This window comes from Balaenoptera ricei, chromosome 2 (genome assembly GCF_028023285.1).
Source record: "Balaenoptera ricei isolate mBalRic1 chromosome 2, mBalRic1.hap2, whole genome shotgun sequence".
Classification (NCBI taxonomy): Eukaryota; Metazoa; Chordata; class Mammalia; order Artiodactyla; family Balaenopteridae; genus Balaenoptera; species Balaenoptera ricei.
In genome coordinates this window covers 107,385,634-107,402,756 of record NC_082640.1, presented here as the reverse complement: position 1 = coordinate 107,402,756, position 17,123 = coordinate 107,385,634, and the positions used below count along the sequence as shown (strand labels likewise).

Sequence of the window (17,123 nt, the reverse complement as noted above, 5' to 3'; positions counted from 1 at the left end):
CAGCCAGGGTCTAATTTTTGTTTTCTTTTTGCCAGTTGAAAGCAACTCATGCTTTACACTGGCAGAAAATGAGCAACTAGAATTCCATTTAGAAGAAGAAACATGGAGAAAAGTCTCATCCATTAAGCGGCTGATAAGTATGCTGAAATGTGTAGAAGCACCAACATCTGTTTACACAGTAAACCCGTGTTTCTACTCTCAGGTTTGAAAGTTGACTAATGATATTAAAGACCAATGGCTCTCCAAATATGTCCATGTTCCTATCTACAAAATAAGGAGGACATCCTTTAGAAATGTTGCAACTCCCTGAGCTAACTGTTATAAAGAGCTCAAAATCTTGTAGAAAAACTCCTTGACAAACAAGACAAAATCAGGCTTTTTCTCACCATACTACAAAGATAGTCTTAGTTGTACCACTAGCCTCTTCTTGATCATTTCAAAGCTGGAGAGACAAATGTGCCCAGCCTAATTCTCCCTTCTGCAGCCAAAAGGGGGTGACACACTTCTGTGGGTAATCCCACCCTAATGCTCAGGAGTAGAGTGTTTGAACACAGAAGTCTTCCCCCTCACTTAGTGACCAAGAGGGACTGCAGTTCCGGACCTCCTGAACGCCCCTGAACACGACGCCTCCCCGCATCCTCCAACAATAAGGAAGAGTCAGGGAAAATTTTCTTGCCAAGAGAGGCAACACTTGTCTGGTGGCAACCAGTTCTAACAGTCTGCTAAACTGTTCTGGAGATCCCAGAACAGCTAGATGCAGGCAGCTTGGGCTTTTGCAGCTCTGTTTCCCAGAAATTTCCCGCTGGTAGATGGCATATCCAGTTCACGGCTCACCACCTGAAGCAAACGGGGGCGCAAGCCATCCACTCCCAAATGAGGGAAGATGGTTTTCCCTCCCCACCCCCATTCCTGCCTCCACGGATTTCTCATCCAGCCTCCGACCCAGCGGCCACTTTAAAAAAGAAAAAAGAGTTTGCTTTTGAGGAAGGAAAGTACATTGTATGCTTTGCATCAAACTAAGTGTTAATATGATTCATAACAGGATTCTGCTGGGATCCTCATTTTTACATTTTTGAGGGTGTAACCAAGTGGGCTGGCATTGAATTAAACACTCAAGGGATATTTAGAAAACATTGTTTGATTAATACAATCAAGGATAACTACAAGAATAGCTAAGTTAACAGAACATTCTGTACAAGTATAGCTGAAGTCCACAAGACTTCAGACTGTAGAGGAAATTGCTTTTTACACTACTGAAAATTGATCCTGAGCCCATGCTGACCTACCTTTTAAATACAAGATGCAAGAAGACTCCCTAGGATATTAAACCCTATCTGAGAGTACTTCAATGAAAGAAGCAGTCGAGGACAGCATTTTCCAGAGTGTGTTCTGGGGAAGATTGGTCCCCAGAGATAATGCAAAAAAGGGTTTCAATGGTTAAGTGAGTCTAGGAAGCCTGTGTTTCTACTCCTTGCAGACTTAAAATGCACATTAGCAAATTAGAGGATCTGAACATTCCTATACTAGAGAAAACCCTGCTCCACTCCAGCTTTCAATCTATTTAACCACAAAGTCCTTTTATTTTTTTAAAGTGATGTCTATTTAAATATCCATGGAACCATAGTTTTCCAAATATTGAAGAAGATATATTTACTCAGTCCTGTAGAGTCATTTCTAGTTGTTAATAATTATAACAACACTATAAAAATTTACCAAAATGTGTCCTCATAAACGTTTCTAGAATGAAGTTACATACTCGGGACCTTTGTGAATCACAATAATTTAAGTGCTTAAATTACTTTAGAGAGAATGTCAAAGTTTTTTTTTTTTAAGCTATTTGAAATTTGTTTCTTCATTCAAAAGAATATCCACTCTTTCAAATAGACAGTATTTCAGGCAAGCATATGGGTCTGCTATTTTGAAGACGTAGTGAAGAATTTGTCATTGGCATTCAGAAGGAAGGCGATTATGTCACTACCCCCATTCAAAAATCTTCAATAGGTCCCCATTACCTACCAAATCAAGCACAAACTCCCCAGCCTGCTATTCAATGTCCTTCACAATATGGACCCAATCCTCCTTTCAAAAAAAAATAATAATTATTATTGAAGGCCTCCTATGTTATCACAGCACAATGCGGGGGCAAACAGGGAAGATGCTTAAGACATGGAAAGTGTCCTCAAGAATCTTACAGTCAAACAGGATGATAAATAAGTCATGTAACCAATTACTATAGCACAGGGGGAACCTGATTGTCAGAGGAGAGAATGAGAAAAATGTGCAATAGGACTTCAGAGGGAAGGAATTACTTTCCACTCGATGAGCCTGGGGCTAGCGGCAGGGCTTAGCGCTGGGCTCAGGGCAGGTAGACGCTCCACCAGCTGTAGAGCCCAGTAACTTCGCTTTCCCAGGGATGAATGCAGGATTGCATTTTTAGGTTCCTCATCATGATGTCAGTTGTACAGGGTCAGCTGTCAACTCTTTTAAAAGCAACTTTTAAATAAAAAATATAATGTTTTATTTACTATGAACCAAGCATAAAATTACCGTCATTTTAGATACACCACATCATTCAATCCTTACTTCCCCAAATCTATTAGATTAGATATTTATGACTCCTGTTTTACAGATATAAAGTGGAGGATTGCCCATGACGAGTGACAGATCTGATTATTTAAAGGCAAGCAGGGCGATGCCAAAGGCTACCTCCTTAACCAATGTGCTGCACTGCCCCTAAGTTATCGTACCTCATGACCAGGAAAAAAATCATTATTCATCCAACATGCATCATTCATTTCTACTTGAACAACCTTGCATGTGTACGTGGAATATTATTCCTTATCGTCTCCACTGATTGATAGATATCCATACTTCAAAACTCATGGCAGGGAAAAAGAAAACTATCTAGACAATGGTACCTATACCAAGGGAGAGGCCGGCATATTATTCTGGACTCTGTCCTCTTCCCTTCTTCCTACATGTAATCTATCAGTCCTCTCGCCTCCATCTCTACTGCCACTGTCTTAATTCAGCCCTCACCTGCCCTCTGGATTATCAACCCTTATTCTATACTTAGTCTTGTTTCTCTCAAATGTGCTCTCCACATTCTCAAAGAGCTTTTTAAAAAACTATAAATCTCATCATAAACTCCTTTGGCTTAAATTTCTTCCATGGTAAACCCATTTCCCCGGGGCATGGATTAAATATTCAGATGCCCAGGACCTCCCATGGAGATCCTGATTCTGTGTGGCTGTGGTCTGCCTGGGAATCTGTATGCACAAGCCCCTCAGGAGCTCCTTATCTGCAGAAAAGTTTGGTAAACAGTGCTCTACAGGATTAAGTATAAGCTTCTTAGCCTGGTAAACAAGGATCTTCACACACAGCCCCGACTTGCCTCTCCAGCCATCCTCTTCCCCGTGCAGCCTCTCTCACAAACAGCAGTATCAATCTGGTTGTCGCCCTGAACGTGCCATGTTGCTTCCCACTTCGGGGCCTGTGCACCAGTTTCTCCATCTGCTTTCCGTCCACTCCCTACCTTGTTGGCCTGGAAGCACCCACTGAAGGCCATCAAAGTCTTTTAAAGCCTCCCCAGTTTTGTGGAGCCTTCCACAGATATTTCAGACAGAATTAATCACTCCCTCGTCTGAAATACCTTACAGCCAGTAAGTTATATGCGATATTAGAAGCCTGTGCATTTATCCGTTTACATTTCTGAGTTACTTACTAAAGAGTATAAAGAGGAGAGGCACCACATCTTATGAGCCGTGTATCGCTAGCATCTAGGATAGTGATTCCCCTCAATTACATGGTCAATAAATGTTAAATGAAGAGAATACTGGGGGCGGGGGGGAGGTGTCCACATTAATCGCCAAGCTAGACTTTTTAAAAACTAGTGTTTATTTAATCCTAGCAGTTACCCTATGAGATAGTTATTGTTCCCATTTCACAGGTGAAGAAACTAACACTCAGAAAGATTGTTGCTTATAAGTGGCAGGGCAAGGCTGAGTGTTCAGAGCTGTGTGCCTCCAAAGCTCCTCCCTCCGTATACCCCACGCCCTCTGTGTCAACAGGCCTTCCTCCATCCATGCCCCAGGACTGAATATCTGCCTTGCGTACGAGTTACTTGCATACTTGCCCCCCACCTCACGGGAGATGGTAAGTTACTGAAAGCAGGGACCCTTGTAATTTTCATAGTTTTATTCCCAGAGTGCCTTGTTCAATGAATATCTTTGTGTATTGATTTTAAGCAACATACACTTAGAAGAGGTCTTGAGAGATCAAGAGCTTCCCGCCTCCAGACAGGTATATGTACATATCAGCCCTGGTGTGGGACAACGTGTCATAAAAGGACACCCACAAGGTAGATTCCACAAGCTTTCAATAATCCATGATTTATCAACTTTTCTACATCATTCACATTTAGTACATAGAGATTTTGGAGGTTTTATTTCAGCGGGTGGCATTTGTTACAAATGTTAGCTGGAAGAAGAAATATGAAATTTTACACTCCTAGCCCACTTTTGTAAATCTCCAAACTTAAAAAAAAAATGAATGCTTGCTTTTGAGGCCACAGTGACATCTCTAGCTGGCGGTGAGGGTTAAGGAATGAGCGTTTTGATTAAGCAAAACTTCTGCTGACAAAAGGGTAACAGCTTCACCTGGTATGAATTATTGGTCTAAAAATAGAGTACAGTAAAATATTCTTAACTGTATAATTCTCCTGAAAATTATTTAGACTTTTGGAATTCATTTCAGGATAGGGTCTCAGCCTCTGTAATGATTATCCTTTATTATTCTACTTGTGACATATAGAAATTCCAACAGAGAGAGATTCTAACTGATTAGATAATGGATAATGGAGAAGTTGCTCTGTATTTACAAAATACACCTCACACTTCTGATATTAATGCCCCACCTTCAGTGTCCTACACCTGAATTGTGACAGTCTGCCATCCTCAGAAAATCAACTCTAAGGCCTAGTTATTCTCTTACCAAACCAGGAAGAATAGTCTTTCCTTGTAAACAAAAGCAAGAAACGAAAAACATTATCTCACTACATATTATAACTATCCTGTAAAATGAAGGAAATAAAAATGCTCATGTTACACCTCTGATTTAAAACAAAAAAGCAAAAACCAAAATACTTGCAGCCTTCCTCTATGTTAAAAGATAAAATGCACAAAGAAAAAATAAGACCCATGAATGTAAACATTAGATTCCTGGCGCTTGAATGTAAAAGATCATCTAATTCAGTCCTATTTTATAGGTGAGCAAAAGTCTGAAGAGATGAAGAGACTCATCCAAGGCCACAGAGCTAGAGTCGGTATAGGACAGGAGGACGGGAATAAAGGAACTAACAGTTACTGGTTCCAGGCAATGTTATGTGTTTAACACATGAGGTCTCACGTAATATAATATAATCTCCAGGACAACCTTGAGGGTAAGTAGTTTTTCCCCACTTTGCAGATGGAGAAACTGAATCTAGCAGACGTTGAGTAAAACTGGGATTTTAACCCATGTCTCTCTGCCTCCTAAGTCTGTGCCCTTTTCAGTGCAACCCTGACCCTAAGGCACACAGGCCTCTTGACTCACAGTCCGAGATTCTAGACAGAACCTCAAGCGGACGAAAAAGGGCTCAATACAGGGCTTGCTTACATCACCCAAAGTAAATTAAACCTGCTCAAAAGCAAACTATGAAAAAACTGGAAGGCGTATGTAGGAAATCAACAAAAGCATGCGCAGCCTAAAAATTCAAGAATTACTTCCAGACTCTTTACCTGTATGTGAAGACCCGTGGCTTCCCCCAAGGTCAATCTCATCCTAAACAAGAAGTACAAGCAAAGTGGACCCTGAGTTCATCATGGGAAACTATTTGCCGCATTAAGCAATTTCCCTTGTTACATTACATTACATTACATTACAAGACATATCCATACACTTACTTTTGTATAGATAACATTACGAAAAGAAATCCCATGTCCAAATTCTGACCATATGTATATAATTTAAGACAACATTAAAGAACAAATAAGACAAATCCCATTTTAACTATTGTCTTAAAAATACTATTTAAAATAAGAATCTAAAATTTAAGAGCCTACCTATAACCAAAATAATTCTAAGTTTAAGCTGATAGTCCATTGCCTTATTTAAGGCAGCATTGCATACAATAACATTTTAGTAAAAGAAAATAATTTTTATTATCTCTTAAGGATGTAACAGGATTTTTTCAAATGTATCAATATGTTACAAAATAGAGCTGATGAGCACAAAGTTTTCATCGAATTGTTTCCACCTTAAAAAAACTGAAATCTGTGGATTTCGCTTATTGATTCAGAAGTGGACCTAATATTGCTAGACAGCTGAGTAAGTAATCATTTCTGCCTTGAAAAACCAGGGTGACAGACCAGGAACCAAATAATTACAACACAAAATGTGAAAGATGCTAAAATAGAGGTAGAAGGTGCCACTGGGGTGCAGAGAAGAGAACACTGGCTTATGCCCTGGGCAAATCAGGAAGGCTTCCTGGAGGAGATGACACTAGAATTAGATTTTCCTCAGTAAGAATTCCCTAGACAGAAGGAGAGTGACACACTTCCTTTAGATCTCGCTCCATTATTTCCCTTTTCAAGACCTGGCTTTCCAGCAAGCCAAGGGACCTTATTGCTGTATAGAAGGGATATTAAAATGGTTTACTTTCATTTTAACGAGAAATCAGATTTCAGTGAAATCCCATAGTTGTTTTCTTGCTGATCGTTAGAAAGGGAGTGAATAGCTCACGACTACTGAGGGATAAATTTGGTAGATAAAAATGGTTTATATTATTGTCTGCTGTGACATCAAAATATTTTTAAAGGCCAAATTAAAAGCAAATGTCAAATAGGAAGATGAAGAAAAAGTTATTCTCCCACTACCCCACCACCCCCCTTCCCAAGTTTAAAACAATAAGAATTTCAAGGAACTTTCTGAGGGTAGAAATAAGAAAGACAGAGAAAAGGGAGAAAAATAACATGGCGTCATTATAGACTATTCTTCCGAAGTAAAGACAAGACAATGAAGGGGAAAAATAGAACACGTGTATTACAACGTATAGCACCATAAGGCTGTGTTTGATGCTCTGGAGGGCTTCAACAAGTACTGTTCAGCCAAAAATCAATTGAAAAATCAGCATGATAACAGAGCATGAGTTGCCCTATAATAGCCTTAAGACCCCCAAGGCTATGCAAGTCCCTTTCATCTGCCACACTGCACCGACTCCAGGGGATGCTCACTTCCCCTCCCTGAGTACTGTGCCCGGCTGTATTTCTAACCCACTGCCTTACCCTCCCTTAGAAAGGGGAGCTGACAGGTCTGAGGATATTTGAAAGTGGTTCTAAAGAATTTTTTTTCTTTCTGCTTTATTCTTTATCTTTTCTGGACATGGGCACTCAAATTCATCCTATAATATCCACAATTTCCACAATATTAAATGGTCAGGCATAATCTCTGATTAACCTAGTAATGTTCTCATGTTCTGAATGCCTTAACTAACCTACATGAAACTGCCCCTTAATAAAATCAGAGTTCAGGTTTATGCAAACGTGACATGTAAGCAATTCACTGCATTGTTATAAAAATACATATAGAGTTCATTCCAAGATTTCATCTCAATATTTCTTCAATCAGTCACTTCCTCACAATGCCTGGTTTGTTCAATTTATATTTCTACTTGGCATTTGGTGCAAACCCCCAAAGATAAGATACATCTGTCCCCTAGTCACAGATCTTGGCATTTTTACCTTAACTCAATCGTGAAATGATTGGTTGAAAATTACCTTGCTTATCAGCAGGATTTCCTCATAATAAAACATTTTATTTCCAAACTTTTGAATGTGACATGAGATGTACCAACTCAGGAGTGACATATTAAAGCTTAAGGAGGACGTATAAACACCCTGATCCGTGTAAGGGAAGGAAAAGCTAATTGGAAGTCAGCTTCCCTGTGATTATCAGCTTGTTTATGGGGAGGGAGGATGCCTCTGAATGGCACTGTAAATTCATCCCTGATTATGGCGTTGAAACCAGAGCTCATTTCCACAAGCTCCCCGAAAGCCCCCCACTCAATCCATTTTGTTTAGTTACAAAGGGTTGTGCACTGTTTTCAGAGAATGACAGTTTCTCATGCTCTGATTTTCTCCAGTTTCAAGAAAAATTAATCAGTTGCACAAGCCAGTTGTCAGATTTCACTTCCCTCATGGCAGAAAGCACACATATTCATTGTCTGCTATAAGAATAAATTTTAGTAATTTTTCCCCATGTCAATATGAATATTAGACTGACCCAATTAATATGAAATGCTTCTATGCTGCTGGAACAGACAGTGCTACAGAAAGAGCCATTTGCACAACCTGTTCATGATTATGGGCCATAAGGACACAAAGATGGCACACACATTTGTGGACCATCTGAATTCTTACACGGAAAGGGGAGGGGGAAGGGGAAACGGCATGACGTTAGCTTGACTGTCGTGGGTCATGTTTTTTAATCCGGAGTATTGGACATGTAACACAGCAACAAGAGCTGATCATTTTGTTTAATCACCTTTTGGATCTTTGCCGGATGGTCTCTATTGAGAGTGCTGCAAACAGAAAGAGATGAACTGCATCTAACACGCCACCAGAGCTTTCCCGTAAATGTCTGAGAACAGATTCCAACAAGAATTTAGTCTCAGAGCAGAAAGGGATACATTTTAAAACTATGTGCATTAACTATACTTTTCCCCATAGAATCCTCACTTGGCATGAATAATTTACCCACTCTTATGCTAATGGGATCATGAAAGTATCCCTCTGTCTTTAGTACAGCTATTCTCAGCTTTCAGTAATTACCCCACCCAGTGAAAATAACATGGCTTCTGCATTGAACGGCCGACTAGTACCTGACAATTAGAAAGATCATGGCTGACAGTGGACTGGTCCAGAACTGGACAGAGAACCCTTGTAGCCCAAGGAAGAGTACAGACACAAAGTAACACTGGTCATGGGGGGGAATGAATAGGGATGAAAAGTGGAGGAAAAGGGGGAAAGAAATTTTCCATTGTCAACCTTTCCTTTCTCTGACTTGCTATCAAGATTTTACTTAAGCAAAAATATGTTCTTCTTTACATTATTAAGTGTAAAAGACATTCATGACAAGATTCCTTTTAAAGGAAAAAAAGAGACCACACCTAAGGAAAAGAACTAGAGTTATCTTTAAAGCACATCTGCATTAAGTATTTATCAGAATTTTAAAAAATCTAAATAGTGGAAAATCCTCTGCATTTTGACTTTTGGAGGGAAAAAAAAGATTACCAAACCAAGAAAAACAAAAAAGAAAACTCTTTCTCAACCTCTGTCCACAACTCCATGTTAGGTAGTTCACTGTGTAAAAATTATCAGGCTAAAACATCTGGGAAAGAAAGCTATGAAACAGCAGGGAACGTGGCTGGTTTATTGTTTATCTTTTGTTTATGAGGCAGTATTCAAGTTTAATTACTACTCTAAATTAAACTTTAACTGGCATCAGGAGACATCCCTTTACATTACTAAGTTTAAAAAAAAAAATCTAGAAATCCCAGCTCCGGGTTTTTCAAGTAAGTTGATACATATAGGAAGAAATTACTCAAAATTAACAGCAATTATAGAAAGCTTTAAGCATTTATGGGCACCATTACATGCTCCTAGAGCATTTATTTATTAGAAGAGTTTAATTTTATTTCTAACGGTTGCTATTCCAAAAAGTCCTAAGAAAATCAACGGAAATTATTTGCATGTTTGCTGATGATTAAAGGATAGTATTCTTTTTGACTTTATTTGGGGAGCCAAAAGAGAATGAAAATGCAACATAAATATTCTATAATACAACAGCTTCTTCTGTGGCAATGTTTGATTCTCAATTACATTCTCAGTGAATCTTCTTATACAATTAGGAGGACAGGAAGGAAAAAAAATGTCACCGTATTTATCATAGCAGTAAGTGACCAGTTTTGGATGAACTTAGTTCTAGGAAAAATAAAAGTTAAAAGCAACTAGCAAAAGATTATGCCAGATGGCATCTGTCATATTGTATTTAGGGTTATTTTAAAGAGATTGCTGCCACTATGAAAACATTCCATTGACAGAGTTTTCCTAGACTGAATAAGAAATCCCAGTAGAACATATTCAGGACCCATATAAGTGGGTTTGAGGTTTTTTCCCCCCTCCTTTAAATATAGAACTGGAATATTTTGGTGGAGAAGATACTATTTCATGCATTATATAATAACTCAACGGTGTAATCCTATCTTAGACTCTTGCTCACCTATAAACACATTAAATCTACAGTGGGTATTTTTAGATTTCAACACCATGATTTCTGAAGAGCTGCGTAATAAATAAATATCTAGCTATGGAATTCTAGTCTCGTTGCCTGGATGATAGAAAGAGACATCAGCAGAGAAGTTTGGTAGGTGGCAGAGTTGAGGGGAACTATGCTGGCTTGTACAGCCCTGTGTCCTGAAAGATGAGAGACTTACAGATGATCGAATGCTAATGGATTTAGGTTAAACTGGGTCTGGCAACAGTATGGTTAACGTGCGTGTGGTGTGCAGTGTGAGCTCAGCAGTTACTGGGCCAACTGTCTCGGTATTTCTGGGAATCCTGCCTATTCACAGTGCAGGGATTGTTCAATTGCTGCAAAATGTACAAAATGAATTTTACAAAAATGAATTGTAAGGAAGGCCCCATTACAACAATTTTACAGCAAAGATGTCAACATCAATTTTTCTTTCATGCCTAGCTAATGATTAAAACAGCATATTCCATTTGCCTAAGACAATTTATTTCATATTGGCACATCAAAATATTGAAATACAAAGTTATCTTTACTCTACCCTTTTTATTCACTGCTGCTGAACCCACACCATTGTTCAAACCCGGAAAAAATAAAACAAACTTGGCACGAAATACTTAAAACAAAGGCTCATCAATATCCTCCAATTTGTCAACATCTCAATTACAGCACTGGAAAAAATGTAAATTTCATGTGCTCTAAACACTGAGAGGTCTATTCTCTTGCCAATTCACATGCGTAACTCCCATCAGCGTTAATGGGAGTTACACAAACCCATCAATAATAATAATACTTTGTACATATATTGTGCCTTTCATCTAAGGCTCTCGAAGTGCTCTGTGAACAAGGGGGCTGCTTCCTAGTCTTTACTCTGGCAAAACCCACAATGAAATACAAAGCAGCTTTTGACTCATCAGGTACAGAATTAGGGACCCCAAGCCTTATTATCAAGCCCAATCTTACTGATGGGAAGCCAGACACAAAGAGGGCCAGTTACTTCCCCAGAGTCCCAGTCTGCACCCTAATTTTATCCCTGAAAAACCAGATTTTTTTCTTCATTTTCATGTGACTAACAAGATAAACTCCCTTCCTTTAGCTGCTTTTAGCCAAAGAAATCAGAGTGAATTAGTCTGGTTCCTATTTATGTAGTTTACTGCTAGGCATGTGCTGTGTGGAAAAGATAGTAAGGTCAGGTTTCACATTTTATCAAGTTTGTTTCTTAGAATATTTTTAAAATTTGATTTTTCCCCCTCCTTTTGGTTTGCTGCACAAACACGGAGAAGGAAAAGATGACCTTTCACCTGTGTAACTGTAGCTCTTTCCCTATCAAGTCATAAAATAATGAGATATTTTTAAGTTCCAAAGTAAAGATGTGTATGACTCATTTTAGTAGAAATATTCCCCAAATTATAAAGCAACATAAATGCATATATTGTTTTACAGCATATGGCTATTAAAGTTTAATTTAAAATGTGTATGAAAACATTGTCTTTAGTACAATTCATCCCTATTTTTTCTGTTTATCATAATTTGTTTTGAAACTGAATCATTTTACAGTTTTCCATATGCCTGTTGTGCTAATAAATTCTGAATAAGCAAGAAAACTCTTTTCTAAACTAAAATGCTTGGTTTCCAATGAGACACTTTAATATGTTTAATACGAAGAAGATAAATTTCCTTCGTAGGTTTCCCATTATACATCAACCCTAAGATTTAACCTAGGATAAGCATATGTGATTTCAGTCAATATCTCTGTTGACTTTGCCCTGAAGCAGATAATTAATCTTTCCCACAGAAAGCTACTCTGGACAATTTGGTGGGACAAAATACCTTGAAAACATATATAGAATACCCTTCAACATGTGTTTTGGAGTCACTGATGTGGTCAGCCAGGTAGGAAATGCTCCATGCCAAGAGAGCCTCCATTTTCTAGGAATCATAACTTTTTTTGTCCCTCACACTTTAATACAGTAAAACGACTGACTTCCTCGTACTCAAACACATAAGCTACCATGTCCATTCTTTAATCCCACGGAGATATGATTAAAGGAACAAAATCCTACAGGGATCAAATCCTTCAACGTGGCATCAGTGGGTGCAGCTACCCACAACACAGAGGTTTGTGCGTTATGGTTTTTACCCAATGTATCGGCCTCAGAGTTTTTCTCTTTCCAGACCAAAAACAAAAGCAAAAATAATAAGCCAGCAAAACTAACCAAAATGATAAAACTCTATGCCTTGGCCGTGGCCGCAGCTGTCCTGTGCTCCAAACCTCAGGGTCGTCCTTCTCTGCCTTCCCTTCTCTCTGGTCCTCTCCTGCTACCTTGCTGGCCATAACTCAACCAAGCCAACTGAACCAGTCAGTTTTAAATTTCAGTTGGGACCTTGGTGACCTGTTAATGAATCTACAGAGAGGAGAAAAACTCACAGTGTCGAGTTATGCCTGGTGTTGCTAGCTGACTTTGAGTCAGAAATGCTTGAAGCGTTAACGTAATTGCAAGAATGTGAAAAATGAAGCGCCAGGCTCCTGAGCAAAGTGAAAGGTCAAAGCGAGCCTCACACACAACAGTCTTTGGAAGATAGCCTCATTAGACCATTAAGCCTGCTTCTCCTTTCCCCCTCTCTCGTACCATGTTTAGGGTAATTTGCTTTTATTAATAAATACATTCCCTCCTTTGTGGCACAGTAATTTGGGGTGGAGAGGAAGGGCGGAGTCTTAGAAAGCTTTTCAGATTTAACCACACCAAGAAGTGCTTCTCCATGGCATGGAAACACAAGGAAGCCACTGCGTTGCAGATCTACTGAATGTATATACATTTCATCTTCAAAATGCCTTATAGTTTAGTTTTCTTACATACAATCTAAGTGGTCTAATAAAAACAGTATAGAAAGCCTAAACAGATACAGTTCACAAGTTCTTCCACAATTTACCATCTGATAGTATTCATTTCTGTGTTAGTTGCAACTTGCTTAAACCTAGATTCTAAGTTGGACCCATTCATAAGTTAATGGCATCCTAGAAGGGACACTTTTCTAGACTCTTCTAGAATACTAGGAATCCAAAATCCATGGCCAGGAACTTGGAGGAGTAAAGGCACTCGCCCTGCATCAACCACCCTTTTCTAAATGGCATGTATGACTACAGCTCAAGCTGTTAAACTGTCCTCCACTTGGAAGACTGTCTAATGCTTAAATATTGTGGCCATAAACACAGTCATAATAGAGATGAAATAGACCTAGGAGATCAGACACCATCTAATGTAAAATATTAAAAAGTAAAATCTACACACTTTCCTGGCCCACATTCAATAATGCATCTTCTTTTAAATTATTATTTTAGCCACAGAAGAGTCATCCCTACCAACATATAATTGCTCTCTGTGTGTCAGGTGAGTCTTAAATGGTAAAATTTATTCTAAATTACTCTAGGCTTCCTTGTCACCTGTAGTTGACGTTCCCCTTGCCTTCTGATTATTCTAATTTTTAGGATTTGTGACAAAAGTCACCACGTCAGCTGAATGGAAATGGGGACAAATAATCTAAGAATTTCAAAATCCACCTTCCCAAAATACAATTCCATATAAAATTCACACAGTACTTTGGAGCTAATAAGAATAGATTTTTGCATCATGTGTGCTTTAGAGGCAACATTGCCCGATTATAGAAAACCCTTATAGTTGATGTTACGAATAAAATATCCCATTTATAGTATAATTCAAACTACTGCATCATAGCAGCAAAGTAGATCTGCCATTCTATTCACTTACACACAGGAGTAAAGTGCAGATAACCAAATTTGTAAAAGAATTGGCAGAACTAATCGATTGTTATTGTAATGCCTGCTTAAAGATTAGACATCTCACTTTGGCCTTTTTTTTTTTTTTTTTTCTTGTAAGTAATGTAAGTTAAGGAAAGGAAATACTGTCTCCCTGAATAGCAGCTGATTACACTCCCTAACCTGCCACTCTCCTGTGTACAGGGAGGCAGATGTACCAATATCATAAAATACTGAAGTTATTTTAGTCATGCCCACTTTGCACAGGGAGAATGCTTGACCTTTTACCTTGCTCACTGCTGTTGTCTCCGCTCTGGGATGCATGGCCCCCACTAGAGGGCCCTGGGGTGCCTGCTGAGTGGGTGGAAGTTGCATCATCGTGGTCTCGCCAAGATGCAGGATTCTGATGTCAGGAGGCCAAGGAATTTTTCCACAGTTACCATTTCAGCCATAAATGAGGAATCAAGAGGAAAGGTGCAGAGAGAGACAAAAAATATGTACATATTAGTATTGGGGGAATTAGGCACATATAGATGCCATGTTACAGTATGTTGTCTTTTCAGCAATAGGTACCAAAAGAAAGAAAAGATGCTCTAAAATCATGATGAAGTGATGGTTACATCAGTGTACACATTTGCTAAAACCAACTGAAACAGATGCTTAAAACAGATTCATTTTATTATATACAAATTATACCTCAATAAAGTGAATTTTTAAAGTTAGGAAAAAAAAAAAAACCTCCTTAAAAATCTAAAAGCCTGCTATCTTAATTAGGGCACACTCTTCCAAGAAATAGGTCCCAGTGCTCTTGGATACCAAATACTTCAGAACATTAACCTCTACAAAACTCTATGACTCCCTTAAAAAATTCACAGGCTGTAGAATGTATGGGACAGCCCTTCACATCAAATACACTGCCCTAAAACAGCCTGAACTAACTCTCAAAATCATCGTCAACTTATTACACAACCAACAGAGACAATAATATTAATCACTGCATCAATACCTTCTGCTTTAATTTGCACAAACAACAATCAGAAAATGAAACAACTATGAACTGTTACCCATCTAATAAGATGGATAAGACTTCCTTTTGAGCTGCATGGAAGGTTTAAAGTCACAGAGCAGTGCTTTTTCCTGGAAGAACTGCTTGTTTTAAAGGACACATAAGGTAAGCCGAGAGTTATAGCTCACGCTACTTTGCTGAGTGTATTCTTCTCCTGTTCCTCCTCCCCTTTCCTGATCATTCCCAATACCCTGCTGTTGCTTAAAGGAAAACAGGAATTCTAATGTACAGGAAGGACTTTATCAGCACCACATGAAGGCAGGCAAGAGATGGAATTTCCTCTGGCAGAAATGGAGAGTAGGAACAGCACATGAAACAGACCAGCCTTAAGGACAGAGCTGTACACTTGTCACCTGTATGCAATGACTTTAACTAAGCACACAGAGCTACTAGCAAGCAAATTTGTTCCGGGGTGCGGGGCAATACTTTGGGGGCAAAATAACCTAAAAAGCCCCATCAATCTCTCAAAGTACACTATTTCTTCTTCCTAGAATTGGTGACTAAGGACTCAGACTCACATGCCTGTAGGCAACATTTTGACCATCTGAAAACAACCCTGCCGTGTTGTCATTATATATAGTTTATCCAGAAAAAAATCAGTCTATCATTTTTCTCAACCTCAACCCTATAATGTACAAATAGAACATAAAACTTCACCAAAATAAAATCAAGAAACCAAGGTGAGACAAAATAGGGAGCGAGTCTCATTTGGAAGAAGAACAACAACAAAAAACATGTTTGCCTCTACAGATCTGCTACAAACCACTGTAAATTAATATTTAGCATTTTTGATAGATGGTGAAATGACCCAAAGCTCTAGAGATTAATAACACCTCTATCAAATAATGCTGCTGACACTGCTATCATGCAAGCCATTGATTCAGAGGGAAAACCTTAAGCAGAAATTTTGTGATTATGAATATGGCACAGGTATAGATCTCTAAAATAAAGATATGTTTTCGAAAGTAGATTAGGGAACAAAGTCGAGCAGAATAAAATGAAAACCAAGGTTCTCTGCTGCCTGTATGAAGACAAAGTCGTGCCTGTGACATCTCTTTTTGTCTAAATTAGAAACCCCTCCAATAGTTTCAAGCTAAAAGCAAACAGAACACAGGGACTCTTCAAGATTTGCAACCTTTTCGCATCAGCTGTTTGCCGATGGTAATCAGATAAAGAGCTAGAAGAAAAGAAAGAAAGAAAGAAAGAAGGAAAGAAAGGAAGGAAGAAGGAAAGGAAGGAAGAAAGAAACAAAGAATAGCATGGTGTGAGTTTAGTCCTGCAACAACACTGGCTAGAGCCTTCTTTTAGAAAATGCAATTACTGCAACACAGTCACCTAAGATAAACTTTTCAGCGTACACAGCAAGTGATGTAAATTGTATGCACCGCAGGCTTTTTATTAAGCTGGCTGCTATAAAAGCTCCTTACCCCCCATGAAAATTACAATAATTAACCACTAACACCTCAACTATGTTTTAAGGCAAATGTCATCTAATAGCTATTTATAATCGTTCAAATGAAGGTCCAGCGAGTCTTTCTGTTTGGGAGCTAGAATGATTTAAAGGGATCACTCAGAAGGACTTCCTGCAATGGAAAGCACTGGTCTGTCCCCATCAGTCAAACCTGTACTGAGTTTTAAAGTCAGGCCTCACTAGTTTATAATTCAGTTGATTTCCTTCCCTGGTTTTCTGGAGGAGGTGGTCTCTAAGCCAAAGGGGTGAAAAATAGGCCACGTAACCAAATATTACTTTTAGAGCAGCCGGTTCCTCCAAACAAGTTGGGTCTTGGGCTTTCAGCCCAGTCCTGAAATTTGCTCAAGTTCACCATCTAACCCACCATGCCCCCGTCTCTTCCGCTTCATCTCCCTCACATCCTCAAAGATGCTGTCCTACAAAAGTGTCACAAGATGTTTATTTCCATAGAGTGTCTCAAGGTT

General features: G+C 38.9%; 1 protein-coding gene across 5 annotated transcripts in view; it reads right to left on the bottom strand.

Annotated features, from left to right (window-relative positions):
- The window catches only part of MEIS2 (Meis homeobox 2), a 199,186-nt gene that overhangs the window by 168,821 nt on the left and 13,242 nt on the right, over nt 1–17,123 (bottom strand). For all 5 annotated transcript variants that reach the window (XM_059913671.1, XM_059913673.1, XM_059913674.1 and 2 more), the window contains one exon: nt 14,411–14,525. In XM_059913671.1, the coding sequence (XP_059769654.1) occupies nt 14,411–14,525 (115 nt within the window). The remainder of the gene's footprint in view (nt 1–14,410; nt 14,526–17,123) is intronic.